We start from the raw sequence: 24,046 nt of genomic DNA, 5'->3' as shown, positions 1-24,046 counted from the left end.
GCCCTTGCTCACCGGTGGTTCGCACCCACGACTGCACAGCGGTACGACCCTGAACTCGACGTCGGCGTGGGAGGTCACAGCCCATCTCTCCCTGGTGCGCCCTAATCTGGCGGGTAAGTGTCCTCGATTTACCCAGGTGGTGCCTAAGTGACGCTCACCTGCCCTCAGCACGGACACCTATCAGCGTGGTGGCTGCGCACCCAGCCCCGCGAAGTGCCACTTTCTTCGTCCACGTGGCAGTGGAACCGGAGGGGCTGCTGAGGGTAGATGGTGCCGGGACCCCATCCACTCGCCCCTCCGCGCCCCTGGCCACTCCTTCCCACGTTCTTACCCACGACCCAGGCAGACGAGCCTCCTCCACGTCTGCAGGCCCCTCCCTCCCGCCCCCCACCACCCACACTGCCACTGGAGGACACAAGACTGTCTCCAGGGCCACAGGCAAGCACACCTCTGGGGCCCACCTTCCTCGCGCCTGAACCAGGTAGTGCCTGCCACGGGCTGTTCCCCAAGCCTCCACAAGGCAGACCCTGCGTGGTTTGACTCAAGTGCTCTGGGTCACTCCTGCTACATCTCCCAAAACATCTGGAAACTCACGGCCACATCCCAGGTGAAAAGGCCAGCATATACGTTTCCAGGGGGTCTTGACACTTCAACACCCTTGACAAGCTCTGAAACCGCAGGAGGACCGCATCCTGGTGACTGCTGCCCCCTTGTGGCCATACCCACACCTAGCAGGTCACCTGGTATGAAGTCTGTGGGTAAGATTCCTAGGGAGGGGACTGGGGAGGTTAAGATGCGTCCTCAACCTGGAGGCCAACTCCAGCTGAGGGTAGGGTGGGGCACTGGCAGGCTTCAGGGAGGGGACGAGGCAGGAGGAGTGGCCAGGAGACCACTGCACTGGCTGGTGGCTCAGAGCCCTCCCGAGCAGAGGAGAGGGTGTTCTTGGTCCCAGTGACACCCCCTTGGGCCCAATAGCTGCAGGTGAGAGAAGGCAATTGTTCTCACCAGAGAAGCCCTTCTTCAGTGCAGACGGGATCTCTCTGGAAGCCGCTCCGGAAGGTAAGCGGGGTGCTGGTAAGCCGCTGCCCCTTCCCCACTCAGGGGGCGGGGGGGCGGGCTGGCTGGCTGGGGTCAACCGCCAAGCCTCCGCCCGAGCCCCCCCCCCCAGGAACGAGACGCAGTGCACCACAGTCCACCACAAGTTGTAGTGTAGCTTGGTTTTATTTATGTCCACAAATATTTCAAAAAAATTACAAAATACTCAAATGGAGAGAACACAGAAGTCACGATTTCTGGGTGTCTACTGTTTACACTGTGTTGTCTCATGGCAAACTACTCATATATACATTTAGCTTCAAGATATATATAAACGTAGCAAATCAGAATGTACACTCCGCTCCCGCTGTGGCGACGAGAAGCTCAACCTTGACGACGTGGAACAAGATACACATAAAACAGGGAAAAGTGAAACTGAACTCCGAACAAAGGAAGGAAACCCAAACGGAAACCAAGGGGTCGGGCTTCAAAGACACCGAGAAGGTCTGGGGCCTCCTAAACACACTGCAGGTGACCAGGTGAGGGTTTCGGGTTGTGGGTTTTTCATGGAAAATCTCAGTGCTTCACCTGGGGGTGTGGGGAGAAAATCAAAACCTAACGAGAGAACACCTTCAGACAGTTTTCAAGTACAGACTTCAAAGTACTTCACTCTCCCTTCTTTGGAAAAACGGGTGACAGAAGAGATAAAGGTTTGTCCGAAAGGTAGGCATCATGTTCTACCAAGAGGGGGAAAGAAGGGGGGAAGGTGGGGCCTCAGCGCAGGAGTCGGGGAGCAGCAGGAGGCCCGGGTCCCACGGGAAGAGGCGCCATGGCCCGTCACTAGCCCCAGGGACGCAAACGCCTCCTGCCAATGTGGCCACCAAAGTGATGACAAAGTGTTCATCTGCGCTTGCCTCCCCTCAAGAAGCTGAAGTTAAGGCAGAAATGGAATGCGAGAAAACAAAGAAAAAAAAAACCCTACATTTTCAACAGACAAAGCCATCCTCTACCTGTCCCAACTGAAACCAAACATGGTTTTAATAGAAACTGGAAATGCCCTCGGTGCAGGTTTGAATCCGGAACCTGAACCTGAGCTAACACCTGCTGGTTTCTGGGTCAAAGCACCAGCCCCTCGACCTACCTGCTGTGACTCCGGTCCTGGACCCACATCACGTCCACTGACCCTCAGTCTCCCTTGTGGTCTGACAACGCTTGGATGTGACCACCGCATACAACGGCAGAAACAACCTCAAGAATCGGAGAGAAGAGGAACAGAAAAGGTCACATCCTCGCAGAAAGCTTGCTCAACAGGTGCAGAACACTTTCTGGAGAAAACCCATCACATGGGCAACTTAGAAAGCAGAGGTGGGCTCTCTGAGGGATGCCTGACCCCTGGGGAGTGGCCCCCAGGTGGAAGCCTGCTTCCCGCCCCGTGTCGGCGGCCCCGACTCCCGCCTTACTTCCAGGATGAAAAGCGGGACCCAAATGGCCTCCCAGTCCAACGTGGGTCAGTGCTCCTAGGGTAACACACAGGCTGCCACCCACACCAGGCCAACTCCAGGATTCCCCGCACTCAAAAGCCGCCTGGGGCTGTGGCGAGGATGGCCCGGCCTCACCACAAGACAATCCAAACGACGACACACACAAAAATTCAGATTTCTAACAGATTCCTTTGGCGAGCAAACGTGTGAGTGACTTGTAGGGAATCACTTTCTTGAACTTTCCAGAATGCTTATGAAACTGTCCAAGTACTAAAAAAGGCAGTCCGTCCAGAACAATCAAATGCACGTGCAGAGAAATCTATACGGAAATCTACAGTCAGACACACAGAAACATGTGCTTTCGATTGCGCAGAGACAGAACGGGGGACATTTAACTCCCGTGCTCCTGGTGCAAAATAAAAGAGGCTCAAGCTAGCAGATGTCCGCACCGCTGGCAAAGCACAAGCCGGGAACAGACCGAAGTGAAAACCAAACAGCAAAACAAAGACACGGTTTGTAACACTGTCCCTGCAAAACACTGTCCCTGGCTGCTCCCTGCTGCGCCCAAACCTAGTTCCACACTTTTGCCCGTTTGTAACTAGTAACGCCCATCTGTTCCCTTTAATTAAAGGGATAATTATATATAACTTTTTATTAAAAAATCAACTCTGTATTCTGTCAATAGCTGGTAGGAATTCACAATTAGTGACATGGCTGGAAAAAATAGATCAGAATAGTAGTTTGTGGAAGAAATAAAAGGCTGTTCTAAAATTATTTATTTACAGACGTAAAAAGCCATGCTGCAGAACTTTCTCAAATTATGAAGATTTCCTACAATGTATTAAAATAAAAGATTTTTTAAAAATTATAGCTCTTGGATTCCAAACTCATATGCTGCCTATCTGCAAACCTTGTGGGCTCTGGAACACACGCAGCTGAGTGTGTCTGCACGCACAGTGGAGGGCGTGAGCTGGATTCTAGCACCTACTGCAGAAATCAAGGAGAGAAAAGAAAACTGAAGGCAAACCCCAAGATCGCAGGCGAGTTTTCCAAATGTTCAGTCCAGTCCAGGCCTCACTAAGTTTCTGGGGGACTGTCATGCAGGGAGACCCAAACCAGTCTCGAGGAACCCTCTCTACAAACAAGCACTATTATGCTGATACATTTTCAGTTGTGGGGTTTTTAAATATATAAAGAAATCTTCAGAAGATATTCCTTTTGCTTTTGCAGCTCCTATTGTATGTAAAAAGTCCTGTTTCTCCCCCCTCAAGAACTGAGGTTTCCACAGCCAGCGTTAACAAATAAATAACTTATAACTGCTTGTCACCTTCTTTCTTCAGTCGACTGGAATGGGGGAAAAAAAAAAAAAGAAAAAGGAATCACTATCAGGACTGGGCCGGCAGGACCCGGCCCACTGCTGCCCCTTCCCACGTCTCCCCTCCCCAAGACGGGCCAAGAGGCCAGGGCCTGGTAGAGACTAGAGGGAGGAGTCTGATAAGGGGGAGGAGTCTGACTCCGACATGGGGGGTAGACAAGGGGGAGGGGGCAGCATGGGCACAGCCAGGAGGGGCGGCCCTTAGGCCAGGTCAGGGGCCTCCCGCCCTGCCCCATCCGGCCGCGCCCCGCCCCGCCCCACCTGTAATAATCCTCCTGACTCGGCAGGTGGCCACCATGCATGTGCGGATGTCCGTGCAGCCACTGCTGCTCCATGGCCAGTCTCTGCAGCTCGGCCGACTGGGCGTGCATGGCCTGCAGCTGGTGGGCCGCCGACATGGGAGGTGGGATGGCCCCAGGCAGGTCGCGGGGGTAGGGGGTGCCTGCCAAACACACAGCCAGAGGCAAGAGGTCAGGTCAGGAGAGAGCTTCCCAAGGGGACAGGGGACGAGCAAGAAGCTACTTACTCAGCAGGGACCCTTAGAGCAGAGACCCCCAGGGGAGAGAGGAAAACGACCCCTGAATCCCCTGCCCGGGGCCCCAGTCCCCAGCCCAGTGTTTCTCGTTCACAGACACCTTCCCTGAGCCTCATTTGAGTTTGGCACCTCTGCTTGTCCTCCACTGTCCCCCACGGTCTTGGCACTCACTGGGCATTTATACCCACCCCCCAGCTCTCTGGGGACAAGAGTTTGCCTGCGTTGTCCGCAAGCAGATTCCCAACACACAGGACGTCTGTGCTCAACACACGAATAAGCGAACGAAAGGGACACCGGGCCAGCCCACCAACCCACCTCTCACCCTGGACCCTTCCTCCCCCAGGTGCGTTCTTACCAAAAACCGGATGACGAAGCATCTCGTGCTCATGGGGGGGCTGTCCAAGCAAAGGGTTGGGGAGGGTGCCGGGTGGGTAGGGAAAACGAGCCAGGTGAGGGCCAGCGGTCAGGGGGTCAACCAGTGGGTGAACTGGGCCGGCTGAGCCTAAAAAGGGGGCAGAAGTGCAGATGCAGGCGGCACCCTCCTTGGCGGTAACCCCCAGTGACCCCCTCCTCTCCACAGCTAGCTCCTGGTCACCAATAACCCTGACCCGAAGTGGCTGTTGCCCTCCTCCCACCTCCAGAAAGTAACAAAGCAGCGAAGAGGTGACCACTTACACACACCTGTCCTCCTCCCACTACCGCGTGCCCCCCTCAGGCAGAGCCTCCCCAGACTCGCTTCATTGAGGACTCCAGATCAGCAGAGCCCACCGGGCCAACCGCCCCCGCCCTGCACCTGGCAGGTCCACAGGAACCCCAAGGCCACTCCAGTCCTGCCCCAGCCAGTGTTCCTCCTCCCAGCCACTGGCTGGACCAGCACCCTTCCCAGGGCTGCCTCTCTGGCCCTTCAGCTGTCGAACCCCAAAAAGGCCAGTAAAGCAGGCACTGCCGGATGGGGCCATGAGCCAGGGGGGCTCTCTGCTGGCAACAAATCCCAGGGGACCCCTTGGTTCCCTGGAGTCAGCACTGCCTGGCCTCGGGCCCTCTGCGCTGGATCTCAGCCTGGAGGTGCTCCTGCCGCTCCTCCTCGTCTTTTCACCCCAGTGGCATCTTGGCTCAGCAGTTACCTTCTTGGTGAGGCTAGCCCACTGCCCTCTTTACAACTGCCAAGCTGCCCCCAGCTCTCTTCCTCCCTCTCCCTGCTCAGTTTTCCTTCGGAACGCTGACTGCTCTTCATAAACCGAGACGTGTACTGGCTGCCCACCAGGCGTGGTAGCTAAAGGACAGGGTGTCACCAGCATCTACAGCTGGGCCTGGCCCTCCGCAGGTGCTCAGCAGACATCCGTCAAATGAACTAACGTGGTGTGAATGAATGCCTGTCTGTCCTCACACAGGACCACCTACATCCGCTGATCACACAAGTGGCATCGAGGTGCCAGGTGCTGGGACCACAGGGTGGGTGTGACAGCTCTTGGCTCCTTCGTCAGACAGGGATGGGTACATAAACAGGAATAAAGGGGCTGCCCTCCCTCCCTCTGTGGCCCACTCTGTCCCGCATCCCGTTCCCAGCACGGAGGCGGACCCATGCGCCCCTATGGCAGGCCCTGGCCTAGGGTGGAGGCACATCTGCTGACTTGGGAGCAGGGCTAGGCCATCTCCCACCCCGTCTGGCTACTCTGCAGAGCTGCACAGGGAGCAGGGCTCCAGCCGGTCCTGTCTCCGCCTCAGACCAGTCTGCACCTGCAGTTGGCCAGTCATCGGGCCTTCAGAAGCTCATGCTCCCAGAGTACACAGGACTGGGTGGCCCTGGCCAGGAGAGCCAGCTCAAAACCAGCAGAAGCCCAAGCCCCATTCCTTGAAGGAGAACGGAAAAGTTCCCACTCAGTGACAACCTGTAGCCTCCCTGGGAGTGCTAGGTGTCTCTACCTGGCCCCAAAGGCCCCCAGCCTCGTCCTGCTCCTTGGGTCCTGCCTTCTGCTCTTAACCTGCTCCAATGAGTACAGGCTGCTCCTCTCCATCCCGCTCCCCGCCCCCTACCCCGGGCACAGGACCAAGAAACTAAGCTTTCTCATGAGGCTGTGGGCAGAAGGCCTCAGAGTGACTCAGCTTTCTGGGGGACCTGCAGCTCTGGAGAGCTGAGGGGCCCAGCAAGGACAACGGCTTCCTAGGTGGAGGCTGGATATCCTAAGATCTGCCAGGAGCCAGCAATCTCTGCTCTGGGGCAGAGGCTCCGTCTGGGGTCCAAACCTCCTTCACACCAGAGCTCAACCCACCACCCTCTCAGAGCCCCACGAGGGCACCCACCTTGGTGGAGGGGGTCCTGCTGGTGGAGGTGGAGATGAGAGTGGATGTGCGAGTGCTGGTGATGGTGCGGGGTCACGTTGAACATCTGCAGCCGGGCCAGGGGGTCGCTGGTCAGGGATGCCATGCGCTCAGCATGGATCCGCTCGGCCGCCAGTCTGTCCGGGTAGCTCATTTCAGGCCGCAGCTGGGGGCCCGCCAGGGCCAGTCTCTCCCTCTCCAAGGGGTTCAGGCCCGGGTGGAAAGACGCGAAAGGGTGGGGGCCCGCGGCCGGGGGGATGGTGAGGGCACTGTGCCGGGCGAAGTGCTCCATGGGATTAGCAGCCGGGTGCAGGGGGTCCAGCTCCGGGGGCTTCACCTCAAAGCCCGGCTTCATGCGCTCTCGCAGCTCGCGCTCCCGGATCTCGCGCTCCCGGATCTCGCGCTCCCGGAGCTCCCGCTCGCGGATGGTGGGGTCGACGTTGTAGAGGCCAGGCATGTGGTAGGCCAGCAGCGGGTCGGTGGGGTTGAGGGGCATGTAGAAGGGGTGGTTGCGGTTGGTGGGCGACATGACATGGGGTCGCGCGTACTCGCTCAGAGTCCGGAGGGCTGGCGTGTCGGGCCCGATGTATGGGGGCACGGCCGCGATGGTGGTTGGCGGAGGCTCGAAGGATGGCCGCATGTGGCCGGGACCACTGAGCTGGGGGTCGCTGAGGCGGCCTTCGTGGGCGGAGCTGGACGCCTTCTGCGAAAGGAAGGGAGGGTATGAGCCTGGGGCGCAGTCATCCGGGGGCGGGGGTCTGGGCCACGCTGCCCGCCTGCACCCTGCAGTGACCGAGCCTCCCGGGGCCGCGAAGGTAAAGCACGTGGTGCTGAGAGAAAGCAGGCAGGTGCGCGGGGCCAGCCCACCCACGGGACCAGCCCCCTGGGAGCCCACCAGGCAGGGCTGCCTGAGGCCCAACTCACGGCGGCTCGCTCTGCCTCCCGCTCCCGCTCGCGTTCCCGCTCGCGTTCCTTCTCTTTCTCCTTCTCCCGCTCCCGCTCCTCTCGAGCCTTCTGCTCGGCCTCCCGCTTGGCCTTCTCGATGGCCTCCTCCCTCTTCTTGGCCAGCTTGGATCCCGCCAGAGGCATGAAGTACAGGTCCGTCCGCGCACACGAGTTGTAACCCCGATCCAGGTGTTTGTAGAACCTAAAAAAGGCCCGGTGTCTCGCTGGGGTCCCTGCCGAGGCCGAGGCCGCCCCAACCCCAGATCCCTGGGGACCAATACCTGGCCGACTGGCTGGCGTGGCTGGGGGTGTCCACCACCGTGGGCTCAGGGGATGGGCTCCGAGGCGGGGGCGGGGGGCTCTCTGGCTCCTCGGCATCGTCCAGAGCCTCTTCCTTGATCTGGACCGTGGGGAGTGGGCAGGCTGCCCCCCCAGGTACGCTGCCTCCCGAAGAAACAGCAGCAGAGCAGGGTGGCTGGGCCGAGGGACCGGGTCCCGCCGGAGGAGTGGAGGTGGAGGGGCAAGTTGGAGGGGTGATGGGAGGAGGGCCCCCAGGGACAAAGGGGTGTTGAGCAAATGGGGGCTGAGGGGGGATGGGGTGGAGGCCTGCAGGAGGATGGGAGGCAGTGGCAGGGGGTAGGCTCTGGCTCTGGGTCAGCACAGGCGGCTGGGCCGGGGAGGAGGGCAGCTGCTGGCTCTGAGGCATGAGCTGCAGGGGAGGAGGATGGGCCGAAGGAGGGTGGTGGGTGGACAGGGAGCTCAGGGGCTTCAAGGCTGGTGGGGGTGGAAGGTTGGCATTCATGGAGAAGGGTGAGGGCCCTGAAAGGTGAGGTGGGTGCTTGTGGGCCTGGGGTGCTGGCAGCTGGGGGATGGGCGTGGTGGGCGGGGGCTTGATGTGCGGCATGGCCAAGGGTGCTGGCGGCAGGGGCTGCTCCCGTGGGGGCTGCTGGGGCTGCAAGGCCGACTGAGAGCCTGGGGGCTGCAGGGAGGTGTGAGGGTGAGCTGCTGCCTGGGAGACCTGGGGAGGGAGGCCAAAGGGCTGAGGGGGGCCTGGGTGCTGAAGCAGAGGCCCAGCCTGGAGGCCGTGAGGGCCAGGCGGGCCCTGACCGTGTAGCGGGGGCTGGGGATGCTGCGGGCCAGACGTCTGGCCTGCTGGCCCTGTCAGAGGCTGCAGCGGGGGATGCGGTGAGGGCAGCCGCTGCGGGTGTAGGGCAGGCGCCTGCTGGATGTGGGTGTGGGGAGCAGGAGCTGACGGAGCCTGCGGCTGGCTGGGGGGCTGGGAGGCTGAGGGGGAGCCCTGTGAAGGGACAGAAGTGGCAGCAGGCGTGGGCCCTGATGTGGGCAGCTGGGTGGTTCCGGGGGGGGCTGAGGAGGCTGCTGGAGCAGCCCCGCCGGGGGCCTGCAAGGCTGCAGGCTGGGCTTGCAGCATCTGCTGCTGGGCCGAGGAGTCCGAGTCGCTCTCATTGTCCTGAGGGCTGGGGATGCTGGGCGACGTGCTGCGATTGTCCTGGTCAATGTCTTTGGGGTCACTGCTGCCCTCATCGTTGACGCTGCGGCTGTCTGAACTCTCTCCCTCGCCTTCAGACGGTGAGTTGGGCCGGCTGATCTCCTAGGGCCAGAGAAGGGAGGATGGAGGCTCTAGGGGAGGGTGGCTCTCTCCGCCCCGCGATGCTGGCACCCGGACCATAGCAAGGTTTGTGCAATGAGGCAGCGAGCGTGGCTCCAGGGACCACGGGCCCGGCCCTGATCCAGCCAGTCTCGGGGGCCACTCTAGGCCCCTCCCTAGAAGCCAGGACACTGCCACCACCCAGGGAGAATCTGGGAGGGGAGCTTTTCAAAAGACACTAGTTGCTGGCTGCCATCACTTGACTCAGCTGAAAACCTCACCTGGGTTTTTGTCTTTTTGGAGCTGGTCCTGTCGGCCTCATCCGTATCAGAGGCCACCTTTTCCCGCTGGCGCTTGGTGCTCTTAAGAGGTGACGAGGCTTCCTCCTTCACCTTCTGCAGTGGGAAAGCCCACAAGAAGCCTCAGGTCGAGGAGGATGGCCCAGCAGCCTCTGAAGACTGTGGCCGGCTGACACCTGGTCCCGCATTCTGAGCTCCATCCCCAGGGGCAAGAAAGCTCTAGAAGGGGCCAGTGCAGCAAGGAAGGAACAAGTATCTGGGGACAGGAATCTCAAGGCAGAGGTGGCCCCTGAGGGTCAGTGCTGGGAGCCGCAGGGACCCCCTTTCTCCAGGCCCCAGTCTGCAGCCTCAGGCTGAGGCTGTGCTGGTGACTGGGGAAGCTCTGTGAATGGGAGGGACTCAAGGGGGCTGAGCTCCAGCAGCCACCCCAGGTGTCAGTGGTGTCCAGCTCCCACCCCGGCCCCCAGCACCTCACCTTGGCCGACTTCTTCACTGTCTCTGCTTTGCTGTCGTTGCTGGAGGTGCTGGCAGCACTGGGGGAGTTCCGGCCGCTGGAGCGGATGTCTTCATTGATGGGCGAGGCCCGACCATCAGGGCTGGCTGGCTGCTTCTTTCGACCACTGCGCAGTGTAGACATCTGCCCACCCAAAAGGGAGGCTGTTCAGACTGGACCCCAGTCTCCACACGGGCCACCTGAGCCCACTCCCCCACAGGAGCCTCAAGAGCAGTTCCCACCAACAGCCACACAGCAAATCCCGGCCCCTGGCAAACCACAGGCACCTCTAGCCGTCCCCCACTGCATGAGGGTCAATGTGGAGCAAAGGGAGGAGGGGGTGAATGGGTGGGTTCACATGGAAAAAGAGAAAAACTCGCAGCTTAAACTAAGCTCACATCTTCGGGGACTGTCCTGAATGATGGGCAACTGACGTGAGGGAGGCCCTCTGGGGGACGAAGGCAGCTACTCTGCCACGTTCCCCGGAGTGACAATTACACCGAAAGTCAGCCTGAAGTCACCTCCCCCTTTCTGTTTACTCCGTGTAACTGCCCACTCTTCCCACCAGATCCAAACACACACACACGCTGATTTCATCTGACAGGATGGGAAGTGACCCAAAGAGCTGAGCTGTCAATGTAGCTCAACTCCTAAAACCACCAAGCCTTTAGTAATGTTTCTGCAAAGCCTGGGGGCTCAGGAGAGACGGGGGTACAGTGCTTCATGCTAGTCCACCAGCTCCCCTCTGAGCAAGCAGAGGCCAGGACGCCAGGGTCAGGGGAACGTGCACGGTGCCACTGGGGAGGCCAGCGCTCTAGGGAGACTCTGGCGGTACCTTTTGCCCCTCACCTGGGAAAACTTTTCTCTCAAAAGTCCTTGTCGTATTTTTAACCTGGGAAACAAGCCTCTAATGGAAGAGGCTATGCAGTGAGTAGAAAAATGTACCTAAAGTTTCCCCAAACTGGATCAAATATTTAAAAAAGAGATTGCAAGTTTCAAATAGCGGAGATACGCGACACAAGAGGGTGACTGGCCCACGGGCCAGAGGAAGGTGTGAGAGCCTTGGAGAGCCTGCAATAAGCCAGAAACCCAGACGGAAGAGCTCCCTGTAGAAAGAAGCTGAGGGTGTGTATCTGGCCCTTCAACACCAACACCTGCTGACTGCCCAAGGAAGATGCGAGGAACAGAGGGCTCTTCCCAACCCCGCAGGCAAAGCTAATGCCTTTGGGCGAATCATTCCACCTCCAGGGGTCTGTTTCTCTGCCGCAAGTAAACACTTCCTGTCTTCCTGGTGGGCGCTGGCCCCCAGCCTCCCAGGAACCTGGAGCAGTGGTCAGCGGCGCCTGAGGGCAGGCTGCCGGCCACAGGACTCACCGAGCCACGACTCCGCCGTGTCCTCATGCTATGTTTCCCACTGAGCCCATCGTCTTCCTCTTTGACAGGTTTGAACATAAATGGTGGGGGGTCCACGGGCTTCTCGATGGGGGGGAGCTCGCCGTATTTCTTGAAGTGGATGCGGCAGTCTGTACACAGCAGGATGTTCTCCCGGCCCCCGTGGTGCCAGTCTTTGGAGGCTGCGTGAGAAAGAGAGGTGGGCCCAAACTCAAAACCCAACATCTTTGGGGACAGACATTCGAGCAAAGGGACCCTTCTATGGGCTCGGACAGACGCATCCTCAGGGGGCTCAGATGCTCATGCTGTCCTCCTCTCTTCCTGGAACGGGGAGGATTTCAGGAATATCCACCACCCTCATCTCATCTCAGGAGACCCAGGAAGAGCTGGCAGCAGACTTTCAAGAAACACAGGCACCTCCACCCCGACCTCGAGCAAGTCTATCCTACCCACTGGTCAGCACCCCATACTGACTGCGCACAGGAGAGTGAAGTAAAATAAAGATCTTCAACTTTCTAAATAGTCCTGAAGACAGTGCACACGTCAAGTCAATGACTGCCCTGACGGGTTTTCAATTCAACTCCCCAAACATTTGGAACGGGGAAGCGTCTGGGCCTGGCCTGCTCCAGCGATTGACTGCCCCGCCCCAGCCCCAGCCCCACTTACTGGTGGTGAAGCAGTGGCGGCAGGCGTACCCCTTCAGCTCCTGCTCGCTGTCCTCGCTGTCGAAGTCATCCTCACTGGCTGAGCTCAGGTCCACTGGGTGTCACAGGCACACAGGGGGTGGGGGGGACACCGTTATGCTCGGCCAAGCCTGGGACCACTTACTTCTTCCAACCTGCCCCAGACTCTGAGCCAACAGGCAGAGCGGCCCAGGAGGCTGAGGTGGGACAGTGTTCAGGAAGGACTACTCTGAATTTCTCCAGGCCAGCCAGCCAGTCATCAGAAGGAAGAACTCAGGGGCGGTGCCCAAGGGCCTGCCCTGCCAGTTGTGGGGGGGTAGGGGGTGCCGATGTTACACACCGACCCTGGGGTGGCCGGCACCGACACCCACAACTGGTGAACTCAAATACTGTGCCTCCCTGACACGCCCAAGCACCCTGAGCAATTCCCTCTCAAGCCCCAGCCCCTGGCCCTACTGGATTATTTCTTATTTACAGAAGCAACATAAACGGCCCTCAGGGTGAGTGCCCTGGGCCAAGGCAGAACCACAAGGCACTATTTTCTGACTTTTAGAGGATAAGAAAGCTTGGGCTTTGCTGTCATCTCAGATTACGAGGCACTCCAGGACCAAGAGACTGATCTTGGTAAAGTAGGAAGAAATTGTTACTCTGATCATACTGTGGCCACCATACTAGCGCAGTGAGAATGCACACAGCACACCATCATCCGCTGGGGGAGAACACTTCTGAAATTATCAAAAACACCTAAGGCCAAGACTTACATTTATGTAAAACATAAAAATGATGTTGAGCTTATCAGAAAAATTTAAATGTACGAATAATTTGTAAAACTCTCCCTACTGAGAGATGCTGAGCTCAGGCATCGCGCACACACACAAGCTGTGCCCAGGTTGCCCATGAGGGCAGGCCCTGAGCTTGGACACTGAGCGTGTGGCTGGTGCCCAAAGCCCCCACTTACAGAATTCACTGGATGGGGGTCTGGAGGGCGTGTTGACGGGCGTGGACGCAGTGCGGGTCTTAATCCTCCTGAACACGGCCTGCCTGCGGTGCCGGCGGTGGGCCCGGGAGCTGGCTGCTTCGGGGGTTTTCTTCCAGTAGTAATAGAAGGTGATCAGCTCTCCCTGCAAGGAAGAAAGGCCAGCTGTGAGGGGAGCGCCCGCGTCTCCCAGCACGGCCTCCTCTTCGGCCTGGGAGCAGGGGAACTGGAGGCAAGTCGGGGGCAGGGGACCCAGGCCTGCTCGAGTCATGCTCACAGGGCTGCTCGTGCGCCGGTGAGAGGGCCGGTCCCGTCAGCCCCGCAGAGCGTGACTTCTGGACATCAGGAACATTCACTGGCTCAACAGGTATCTGCTGGGTGCCTACTGTGCGCCAGACGCCGCCACTGTGCTAAGCACCAGAGCTGCATTGCATCACTAAACAATCGACAGAAAGGAAAATCCCTGCCCTTTCTGTGCGTGAGTGTGTGCATGTGTGCACACACGGGATGTTCTCCACACAGCATCCCAGTGACTCCACACAGGTGTGCCGGGGAAATGCCTGGCCAGTTAGACTATTCCAGAAATAACCAAAGCAAATAACCGAGGTGGTGGGACCTCGGGCCAGGAGGAAGGCCAGGAAGAACAGACCCCAAAACCAGGAAAACCGCTCCCCCCAATGCCTGCAGTGGACAAGCTGGCAGAGTCCTCAAGGCAAGACTGGGGCTTGACAAAAAAGACCAAGTGGGGACACACCACACGGTATGCTGGTGCAGAGATGAAATGTCGTATGTCACAGTGCTTAAGGCAAAAGGAGCTCCTCTTTTCATGTACAGCCCGGAAGAATGGGAGGCAAGACATCTTTTTAAAAAAACCACTGCAAGCAGACATGAGCCCAAATGCACTTTGAAAAAAATGGCATCTTTGGCACTCCCAGCCCCAAGGGGCTCAGCAGTGCACAGGCTTGTGACTTAACACATGAAGCAAGACCCCAGGCCAAGGAGGCCAGGAGCCAGCCACCAAGGACGAGCCCACACACGCCTGCCTGCATGTGCACACCCTTCCCCGTCTCTTTTCCACTCCATGAGACAGCACCGGAATAAGGGAAAACGTAGTAATTGCCTGTGTATTTCTAACTTGTCTATTACATGTTATTCTACAAATGCGGGCTACAACTGTCCCCCTGGTGACTGGAGCATCCTGAGCCCAGGTCACCATCTGAGAAACCTCCTGGGTCCTGCCTCTTCACTTCCTACCTTCCCGACTTGTAAAGTCATTTTATCTGTACTGATCTTCTGGTGTTGGCTGGCTGGAGGGCACAAATCTATAAATCCGATAGGGCATTAAGAGAACTGTGCTGACATAAAAAGTGACCTGGCTCTGGTTTTCCTATGAGAAAGTAGAGAACAGAACCAGGGCAGGTCACCATCACCCTTCAAACACTGTGTCAGAGTGGTGTGCTTTATTAGTTCAAAAGGGCAGCCGGTGCTGTAAATCACAGCCCAATCCCAAAGCCAGAAAGAAGGAGAAACCCAAAGCGGTTCCTCTCACCTCCTCCTTTAGCTGAAGTTGTTGAAGGGGCCAGGGGATGACAGAGGCCTGGGAGGTAGGGGAAATGTGAAGCTACAGGACACAGAAGGAAACAGTGGGAGAGAAAGCTGGTGAGGAGGCACTACCACCAGGGTCTCTGTCAAACCTCGGTCTGACCTGAAGGCTGTGACCCATGGCCGCCCTGAAGTTTCTGCACAGCGCTGCTCTGTGCGTACCACTGACTCACACGGCTACGACGGATCATTTCAATTTCTCCAACATGAACATTTTGAGAGAGTTTCAAATGGTATTAAAAGATGGTGTAACTTGCAAATTCAGATAGGGGAAGCCAGGGTTCAGGCCCAACATCAGACACCAGACAGAAAAGAACTCAGGAAAAGCTCAGGTTCACGACCTTAAACCTCCACTCCTGCATCGTGTCCTCTCCGAGTATGTGAGAAAAATCAGGACACACGGACACACACAAACCTAATACTGAAATAAATATTAACTTTCTGACAACACTTAAGTAAGTTTTTAAACAAGAAACCTGGAAGAGATTCCATTATCTGAGTACCAGGGATCAAAGTGGCCAAGCCCAAAGGGCTGCTGATGTCAACATGAAAGACGATAAATTTCTATATTCCGGAAGACGGGGGAGTGACAAGGAATCTCACACACTGCTGGAGGGAATGTAAAACGGTCAAACCACTTTGTAAACTGGCAGTTCCTACAAAGCCAAGCAAACATGTACCTACAACCTAGCAACTGATTCCACTCCGGGGTGTTTACCCAAAAGGAGTAAAAACGCGCACAAACTTTGATGCAAATGTTCACAGGAGCTTTACTCTTAGTAGCCCAAACCGCGAACAGCCCACAGAGCCCCTCAACAGGAGGACTGGGAGCCACTCACGAGAATACTGTATGTCAGTAAAACGGAACAAACTACTGGTAACACACAGCATGCATGAAGCGCAAAGATATTGTGCTGAGTGAAAGCAGCCACACAGACTGTGTGGTTCCATTCTGGAAAAGGCAAATCTATAATCACTAAAAGCAAATTAGTGGTCATATGGAGTCTGGAGGGGGAGGGGGAGGAAATTGCCTATAAAGGACATGAGGAAATCTCTTGGGGTGACGAGGAAGTTCTACAAATCACCTGTGGTGCTATTTATAGCGGTGTATACAGTTGTCAAAACTCACCACACTCTGCAATTTTAAGTGGTGCATTTTTACGGTATATATGGTATGCACAGTTGCACATCAATGAAATTAACAAATTTAAAAAAAAAAGAAAAAGAAGAAGAAGAAAATCCAGACCAGGTTTTATCAGCTGCCTCTCCACCACAGTAATGTCTAGGAAGGGATTAAACATTGGAATGGAGCAAATCTAGGAGGATTAGGCACAGCCTATTGGTGACTGCATGGGTGGCTAGGTCTTGAGCACAAACAAAAGACTACATCGGGAAAAGCCCTGGTTCTACAAATAGGGAGTGAAGCAGCTCGGGGCCTCACCAGGAATGAAGTCAATTGAACTTTAATCAAACATGCATAGTGTGTGCCACGGAGACCCACTGCACATAAATTCAGGGAACAAAAGCTGCTGCAGAAATCAATAGCTTACTGAAACATTAACACAGGCCACCATTGATCAGAAGGCAGCTCCACAAAGGCAGCCTTGCAAATGAGCTCCCGCGTCTGCTTGTGAGCAAACACAGAGGCATAAATGTTGTCGACACGAACGGCCTCTAATGATCATTTTGTTCCCAGTGCTCTCACCTCGTCTCCCAACAAGGCCTCACAGTCAGCATACCTCGCATCCCGGTGCTCTAACTGCACACAGCTGGGAGAACTACACTGGTTTAGTGCCCGAGCAAAACAGGAAGAGAAGGGAGGTGACGTCTCCCGATGGCTCTGTTACAGGCTGCAGCTCCTGCAGGAGGAGCCCTCCGTCCATCGGTCTATATTTAGCAGATTCTCTTTCTCCAGCTCCTCTGCCGGTTCTGTTGGTGTGGAGGGTGGGGTGGGTTTTCCTGACAGGTCATCTGCAAAAGGCCTTGGCAATAAGAGCTCTGCTCCTGGTGGTAGGTACCAGCTTCCCTCCGTGGGGCAGGTGCTCCACACACAGCAGATCTTTTCCCAGGGTTGAAGAACAAGCCACGTTAGGTTTCTCTGATTTTCCACCGAAAGAAAAACAGGGGGTGGGGAGTGCCAGGCACAGGAGAATGAGAAGGGAAAGAGGAATAAGCTGCTCAGCGTGGCGCTCTATCTGGGTAGGCTGGGGGCCGGGAGGAGAGAGGGAAGCACAGAGGAGTCAGGTGGATAGAGGCTCCATCTGAGAGCATCCTGGGCCACTTGGAATCACTGGAGAAATGGTTCCTCCTCCTCTGACACCGTTTTACTTCTGTGGGCCTCCCCCATGTTTGCTGCCAGTCCAGCAAGTTCAGGGCAGGCTCCCTGCATTGCTCTGGGGCATGTGGGCTGAAGCAACAGGGGTCAGGGCAGCTCAGAGCTCTTACAGGTAGCTTTTCAGGTAAGTTCTGCTTTAGCTTGTTGGGTAAACAGCTGCCTGGAGACAAGTTCCAAGGCCCAAGGCGGGGAGGGGGCCAGGAGGGCATGGACAGCCCTGTTGCAGGAGACAGCCTGACCCAGCCTCCTTCCAATCTTCTAGCAGATCAGTTTAACCCACAGGCGCTTGGTGAGCTGCCCATGAATGCCACTGCTGTCTGATTTCCCTCAGACACCCATGGGCAATGCTAAGGGAGGAAAACCTGTAACCTGTCCTGCCCAATTAAAAAAGATAATTTCTTTTTTTTTTTTTTAAAGTAAGATGAGTTGCATGTCTTCTCTCTAAGGGACCTTGGGGAAATGAAAGCATAGAACAGCTTGTTGAAGAGGAACGCGCTGTAAGCATTTCAAGTATCAAAGATTCACTCAGCAAGCACGTCTGTCCCCAGTACCGAGCCTGGAGCACGCTCCCTGGGGACCCTCTTGCCTGAGCCCAGCACTGACTGCTCAGACAGGGGCCCTCTGGGAGACTGGTGTGGAGACAGGAAAAGGCAGTCAATTATTCTCACCCCATTATCAGAAGCCTAAGGGTGCACCCAAGATTGAGTTCAGTTTTTTTGCGATTACAACATATTATTAGTGCTACAACCTTCCAAAGGAGTCTGAACACCCCGAGGTGGTGGAAGATGAGGTCCAGGGACCCTGGTGCAGAGTCCAGGGCTGCCACCTACTGTCAGGCCTTCTCTTTACGAGCCGAGGAAGGCCTCAGTCTTTTGGAAATAACCCCGCACACATACACACCCCACTCTCAATTCAGTGTACGGAACAGTGGTCCTTCATCTTTCATTCTCACAGCGTGGTCCTGGGAACCAGCAGAAAGCACCTGTGACGATCACTGGTCTTCCAGCTGTTACAGGAGGCGCTGAACACCAGCGTCCCGCCTCCTTGTACACGGCGGGGGGCGGGGGGGGGGGGCGCGGGTAGGCAGGAGGTCACTTAATCCAGGTCCCCGCGGTACGGGGAGTACCCAGGCACCGGCCCCAGACAGTACCCAGCAGAGGCCGCCCACAAATGCTTCTTCAGCTCGTGAGGGAAAGTTAATTTCTTCTTTACCAAAGTTTCAACAAGCATCCACTCTGGGCCAGGCACCTCCTACTAAAATGGAGGGGGCAGCAGAAGAGAGGGAGGGTGGGGAGGCAGGCCTGGATAGCGGCATTACGAATACAGCTGCTCTCTGAAGCTGTTTTACAGGCCCTCCGAGCCCACCTCCCACTGTCATTGGACGGCGGGGCGGGGCTGACACACACACCCCACTGCGCGGTCAGGAAGTAAGCAGTGAGAGAAATTATCTTACATCTTTACAATAGATTATTAACTATGCTGATGCCAAATTATTTTAACTTGAGTATGCAGAGAGAGCGCAGCTAAATGATCTCTACACAAAGCCTCAAGTCTAACACCAGTGTACTATCGGTCAAAGTGTTGTTTCTCTAAAACTTGTTTGAACGATGCCCTTCAGTCACCATTTGGCTCCTTCCTTGGTGGTCCAGGTAAAGAGGGTGAAGAAATCCACCACTTACTTTCTGGATAGAACAGAGAGACCTAAAGCTTTTAAAAAAAAAAAAAAAAAAAAAGTATGTTTTCCAAGGAGAAGTTCCAGGAAGTGGTGCGTAGTGATGAAGCAAGGCCCCAAATCCAGTGGGGCAGGAGGGAGAAGGAAACATGGCCTAGAGCTGCTTCCCAGACTGCTCCCCAGCCCAGGGCCCCAGGAGATGTGCCTGCCCTGCAGCCGAGCTCAGGCCACCCCGCCTGGGAGTTACAGCTGCATTGTTTCTTGGCAAAAACTACTCATTCAAGGGTAGTGAAGCAAGTCGGTAAAATTTCCTGGCACAGACTCCCACACGAGTCATTCTTTCCTTTCACTCCCCGAGGATCCAAGGGCTGCTCGGACAACTGTTTGGAACATGTGAGGTGAGAAGCTGGGCCTGGGTCTAACCATCCACCGTGTTTAGGGGCAGCCACCTTTACAGATCTTTCTGCAGCAGGCAACTGGCTGTCCTCCAGCAAGGACTCTGGTAATTAAAGCAACGCTCTCCTGGGCTCCTCCTTCTGTTAACCAACCGAATCCCCTAATCCCTAAAGGAGCCCTGACACTGTGGGCAGCTCTGCTGCTCACGGTTAAATACCACCTCTGCGGTCTCAGGTGCATCTGGTAGGATGGTGATACGCTTGAAGGCACAAGGCAGGATCACAGGCGCCAGCGTTCCCATGGCCGGCAGGGCCCAGCCCTTACGTGCCGCACCGGTGTGAGGAGGCCGCCTGCTCCGGGCAGGCTCCTCCCCCTCCCTACCCACCTCAGCTCCTCTCCCGGGAAGGACAAAGGGAAGGGAGGAACAGGAAGACTCTGGAAGAACTTGAAGGTCTCCTGGGTTTAACTGGTTGTAACGATGAGGCGAAGACACTCACAGGGATGTTCCCGAACCAGGCACTCCCGCTGCCCTTTCTGTAAATCCCTGTGCAGGTCAAAGAAGGAAAAATTTTTTCTTTCTTCTCTCTCTCTCTTTTTTTTTTTTAACATTATGACCACTACATTTGAACACGGTGAAGGAATGGGACCAGTTTTTACCCGAAAGTGTAATGAGATTTCCTAAGCTCTACGTTGCTTTAGTCGCTGACCTCAGCCACCTGCAGGTGTCCCACACCTTAACTCGCATTTCCAGACCTGAGGTGTCAGGCTGGCCTGTCCCCTCCCACACAGAGACTAGATCAGTCTTCCCAAAGTACAGCTCTGACCGCGTCAACTTTCCTCTCCCCGAATCACAGAAGGCTCCTCAAGGCCTACAGGAACAAACACCCCACTGCCCCACCGCTCCCTCCAGGCTTTTTCCTCTGTCCCCAGAAGAACTTTTGACTGCATTCCCCAGCTCTCATGGTTTTTGGCTTCTGCCAAACCTGACAGCCAGCTCACTCAGTGCTTTCCTTCTGCCAGCAGGATGCAGTCCGGTGAACCCCTCCTTACTGACTCCCTGATGTCTGCTCCAGGTGCTCCTCACCACTCAGGGCTCCGGTCATCACAGATTCCATCTTCTCCCTGAAGCCCTCCTTGGCTGCCTCTCTCCCCAACCACAAGGTTGTGACGTGATTTCACTCCTCTTCCATTCTTGCCTCCCTCCTGTGTACACAGGCTCTCCTCCGCCTGGAACCACGAACGAGCCTACCCAATTCCCAGGTCTGTGTCCGCCTCATCTGCGAGGCCTAGGGTAATATCTTGAACATGATGAGTGTTCAATAAACATCTGATAGAATGAGTATTTCCAAAGAACTAAAATTAACCTGAAAATAACTCTGAAAGGATAAAACTTTTGAGAAATGGATGCAAGACTGCCACCTTTTCATTTTGCCAAGCAAGGTCATTAAAAATAACTGCCTGATCTCACCACTATTTTATAAAAGAAATGACATTTTATCACTAAAAAAGGTAGAAAAGATAATCTCCAAATAAGAGTTCCTTAGTTTGACATTTAGTGTTATCCAAAATGACTACCCTGTTCTTATTTCTCATTTCCCACGGGCCAGTGAAAATTTAACCCCTGCACATGCTGGAAGCAGCTGCTCTAAAGGCAGGGGTCATGGGCTGGAGGGTGGGCTTAGGAATCCAATGCCACCACTTCCCCGGACCCAGTGGCTTTATTTACAAACCAACAAACTACCTTTTACTGGGCCATAAAACCTAAAATAACAATAGCTAAACATACGTGCTTTCCACGCCTTAATATATTTAACCTTCATGACACCCTAATACCTTCGTTATCTCTGCTTTACAAATGAGACAGCTAAGGCCCAGGGGACGAAGTCACATGGTCAAGATCACAGCACTGCAAGAGGCAGCCCCGGGTCTGGCTCCAGCGTCCTCTGTTCTTAACCACTCTGCTGTGAACTAAGGGGAAAGAGCTGTCCGTTTTTTAACCAGAGGCTCAAATTCAGGTTACCTTTGATCTACAGAGTTCAGTTCAATAGTATCTGAACCCTAAACAGCGGTGGCTGAAGAGCACAGAAGAGTACTGTGCACCCGGCATCACACTGGGCAGCCGTCTTCCCACCTCAGGGTGACCCCTCACCCCCAGCACCCGTGAATTACAGAACCACACCGCCTGAAGCAGCTCTCAGGAGGACCAAGAGCAGAAACACGTTTGGTGGGCACAAGTGCACAATCAGAATTATGCCCAAGCCTGGAGAAATATTTTCTACTTCCCATACCAAGAACAGACTCCAGAGATAAGAGATAAGATCGGATGGACTCCGGGAGCCCAGAGCCATGAACACCCCTCATGGCCTGTTCACCACACCTGGGCCGTCCAGAGGCTCAGGCTGCAGGAGGTGCCCTCTGGCCGCCTTCTGGCTCTAGGCGATGGATGTCACAGAGACATGCCAAGCAAGGGGCCTTCACAAGCCTCTTGACTCCAAACCACTGACTCTTCTTTCCCTGAGGAAATTTGAGAGTTTAGACCAGGTAGAGTCCCTCAAGAAAAGACTTCTGCACATGCTACGGAGCATCCTTCCAACCTACCTCCAGCTAAAATCATCTAATTAAAGCAGTGATTTCTAACAGTGCTAAACCATGGAGGTGACTCAAGGGTCACTGGGGTGGATCTCCTGACCTCCACACTCTTGTTGCCGGCTCTCCAGGCAGCTCCATTAAGAAATCCATCTATCAACTGAGCACTGAACAGAAGGTTCTTCCACTTAACCAAAACAGTAAAAAAAATAAGCAACACATTTGGAAATGATTCATTTGAAGACACAGATCAAGACCATCACAAGTGCGCTAAAGCCTGAACGGAAGGGCTCCCAGCCACGTGCGGGGCCCACAGCAGCCTCTGGCACAGAAGCTGGGCAGCCCTGGCACAGAAGCTGGGCAGCCCTGACACAGCGACATGACTGGCCTCCACTTAACACGGACCCACACATAAGCGCCCGTTGGGGAGTTTTTATTTTTGCTTTACTGAACTGTTTGTTTAAATACAGACTGTTAATAGTTTAAATATAATAATGCCAACACAAGGGATCTCATTTTCTCTGTAGGGCCTCCCAAACCTCAAGAATTCATTCCCTGAAATCAGTTTTCTTTCCCATGAGCTGAGCACTTCATCTCACTGGGGTTCAGCAACAGGGCAAGCGGGCTTTCTGCGCCGCTGGCTCTGTCACCACATCACCCTTCTTGATGTTTTCTAGTTCCCGTAACAAAAACCACAATTCTACCAGCAAAAGGGGAGAAGAGTAAAGACAGCCATAAAACTGTTAAAACTGCCACCCTCCATCTCGTAAACATTTTTCTATTTATCGGCCTTTCATTATACGTGCAATCTTATTATCCCTGCACAGTATCAAAGTGACATCCGTCAGGGTCACCCTATAAAACACACACAGGCAATGTAACATTTAATGACAAGAACGGGACAAAAGATGAAGGATGGGAGAGGGTGGCAGGCTGCAGGGTGTTTTAAAGGGATCATCAGTTATCTCTGCATTTCCCGAGGTGATAATTGAATAACAGGGGCTGGAGGGAAATCCATTTTTGAGCTCAGAAAGGGTAGTTAGGAGAAAAATGTTTTTGTATTGGAAGCATGTAATGACTGCCAGGAAATGAGAACAGCTACTCCAGCAACATTGCTTTTTATATTTTATGGTTTTTATGGATGTACAGCAAATTATCAAGTACAATCCATTTCTGCAAGTTGAATTTTAAAATAAAACACAGACTTCCTCATTGCAAAGAAAGGAGGGAAAGGGGCATTTAAGTTTGCCATTCTATCACATTTGTTTAATAAAAGGAACAGAAGCAAAGATTACTCTTCAAAGCACAAAAATACTATACGGTACCACATCCTCCTCCTTAGATGTGGAAGAAGTCATCTCCTTTGCCTGAATTTTGGATTAACCTCAGGCAAAGATCTTGGAAAAATCCAGACAAGCTTGCAAACCAAACCTGGGCTTATTTGGCCAGTCTTGCACAACGGCCAGCGAGTGGCCGGTTCACAGTGGCTCTCAGCGCAAAAGAACTCCAGGAGGGAGGTGGAGGGGCCCACTGCTGTCCAAGTAAGAGCTGTCTCGGACTGAGGTGTGCCCCTCCTGCTTAGCTTGGAGGAAAGGTGTGGCAAGGAGACACCCACCGGACCTCAGGCTCTTCCAGGCTGTGGTAAGAGCTTATAATCGCCATCAGGGGCAGCAGGGGTGGCCAGATTTTGCTTGGAGGGAAAGAACAGGGACCAAAGAGGAGCAGCAGTGTGGGACAAATGGTAAAATAACTGGTCACTTACACCTCTGGCCACCATGTGGGCACTGAGGCCCCTACCAGCGCGGCCAAGGCTCCCCGCTGACCCCGCAGCCCTGGACGGCAGGTCTCCACGTGGGTTTCCTCACCACTGCTTCACCACGACCCAGGAGGACCAGCTCAACTCCGGAACACCTCACAGATTCCTGGGATTCAAGACAGCTCACCCGGACAGGCATGGCAAGAAGGAAGAGGACCATGAGATAGGCAAACAGCTGCCAGCAGAATGCAGGAAGAGCTCCCCCGAGTCACCACAGGAGAGAGGCCTGTGCTCCCCACGTGGCACCCACACCAAGTCGCCACGAGGACTGAAAGGTCCTGTGGTCCCGGGGCCTCGCTCTGGGCCACTCGCATGCACATGCTCGCTGGGGTTCGGAACACAGGCGTCCGAACTACCAGGGCTCTGGCTGTAGTCTATGAAAACAACCTGCAGGTCCCTAATCGCAGTTTGTGACACGAGCTCAGAGGGCTTGCCCTCCTGGTTCATATCTAGGTCTCCGCGATCCTTCTTGTCAGAGGGAGGCTGGCTCCCCGCAAGGG

The 24,046-nt window shown here is 55.2% G+C and overlaps 1 protein-coding gene across 6 annotated transcripts in view; it reads right to left on the bottom strand.

Annotated features, from left to right (window-relative positions):
* Positions 1-1,202: 1,202 nt before the first annotated feature.
* RERE (arginine-glutamic acid dipeptide repeats) overlaps positions 1,203-24,046 on the bottom strand; it is a 366,200-nt gene continuing 343,356 nt past the window's right edge. For all 6 annotated transcript variants that reach the window (XM_074377496.1, XM_074377499.1, XM_074377498.1 and 3 more), the window contains 11 exons: positions 13,122-13,284; positions 12,147-12,239; positions 11,463-11,662; positions 10,071-10,232; positions 9,578-9,691; positions 7,972-9,299; positions 7,670-7,892; positions 6,728-7,448; positions 4,782-4,928; positions 4,153-4,333; positions 1,203-3,860 (listed from right to left, as the gene is read on the bottom strand). In XM_074377496.1, the coding sequence (XP_074233597.1) occupies positions 3,827-3,860; positions 4,153-4,333; positions 4,782-4,928; positions 6,728-7,448; positions 7,670-7,892; positions 7,972-9,299; positions 9,578-9,691; positions 10,071-10,232; positions 11,463-11,662; positions 12,147-12,239; positions 13,122-13,284 (3,366 nt within the window). In that variant the 3' untranslated portion in view covers positions 1,203-3,826. The remainder of the gene's footprint in view (positions 3,861-4,152; positions 4,334-4,781; positions 4,929-6,727; positions 7,449-7,669; positions 7,893-7,971; positions 9,300-9,577; positions 9,692-10,070; positions 10,233-11,462; positions 11,663-12,146; positions 12,240-13,121; positions 13,285-24,046) is intronic.

This window comes from Camelus bactrianus, chromosome 13 (assembly GCF_048773025.1).
Source record: "Camelus bactrianus isolate YW-2024 breed Bactrian camel chromosome 13, ASM4877302v1, whole genome shotgun sequence".
Classification (NCBI taxonomy): domain Eukaryota; kingdom Metazoa; phylum Chordata; class Mammalia; order Artiodactyla; family Camelidae; genus Camelus; species Camelus bactrianus.
The sequence above is the reverse complement of the archived record's forward strand: the minus strand, read 5'-3'. Positions and strand labels throughout refer to the sequence as shown.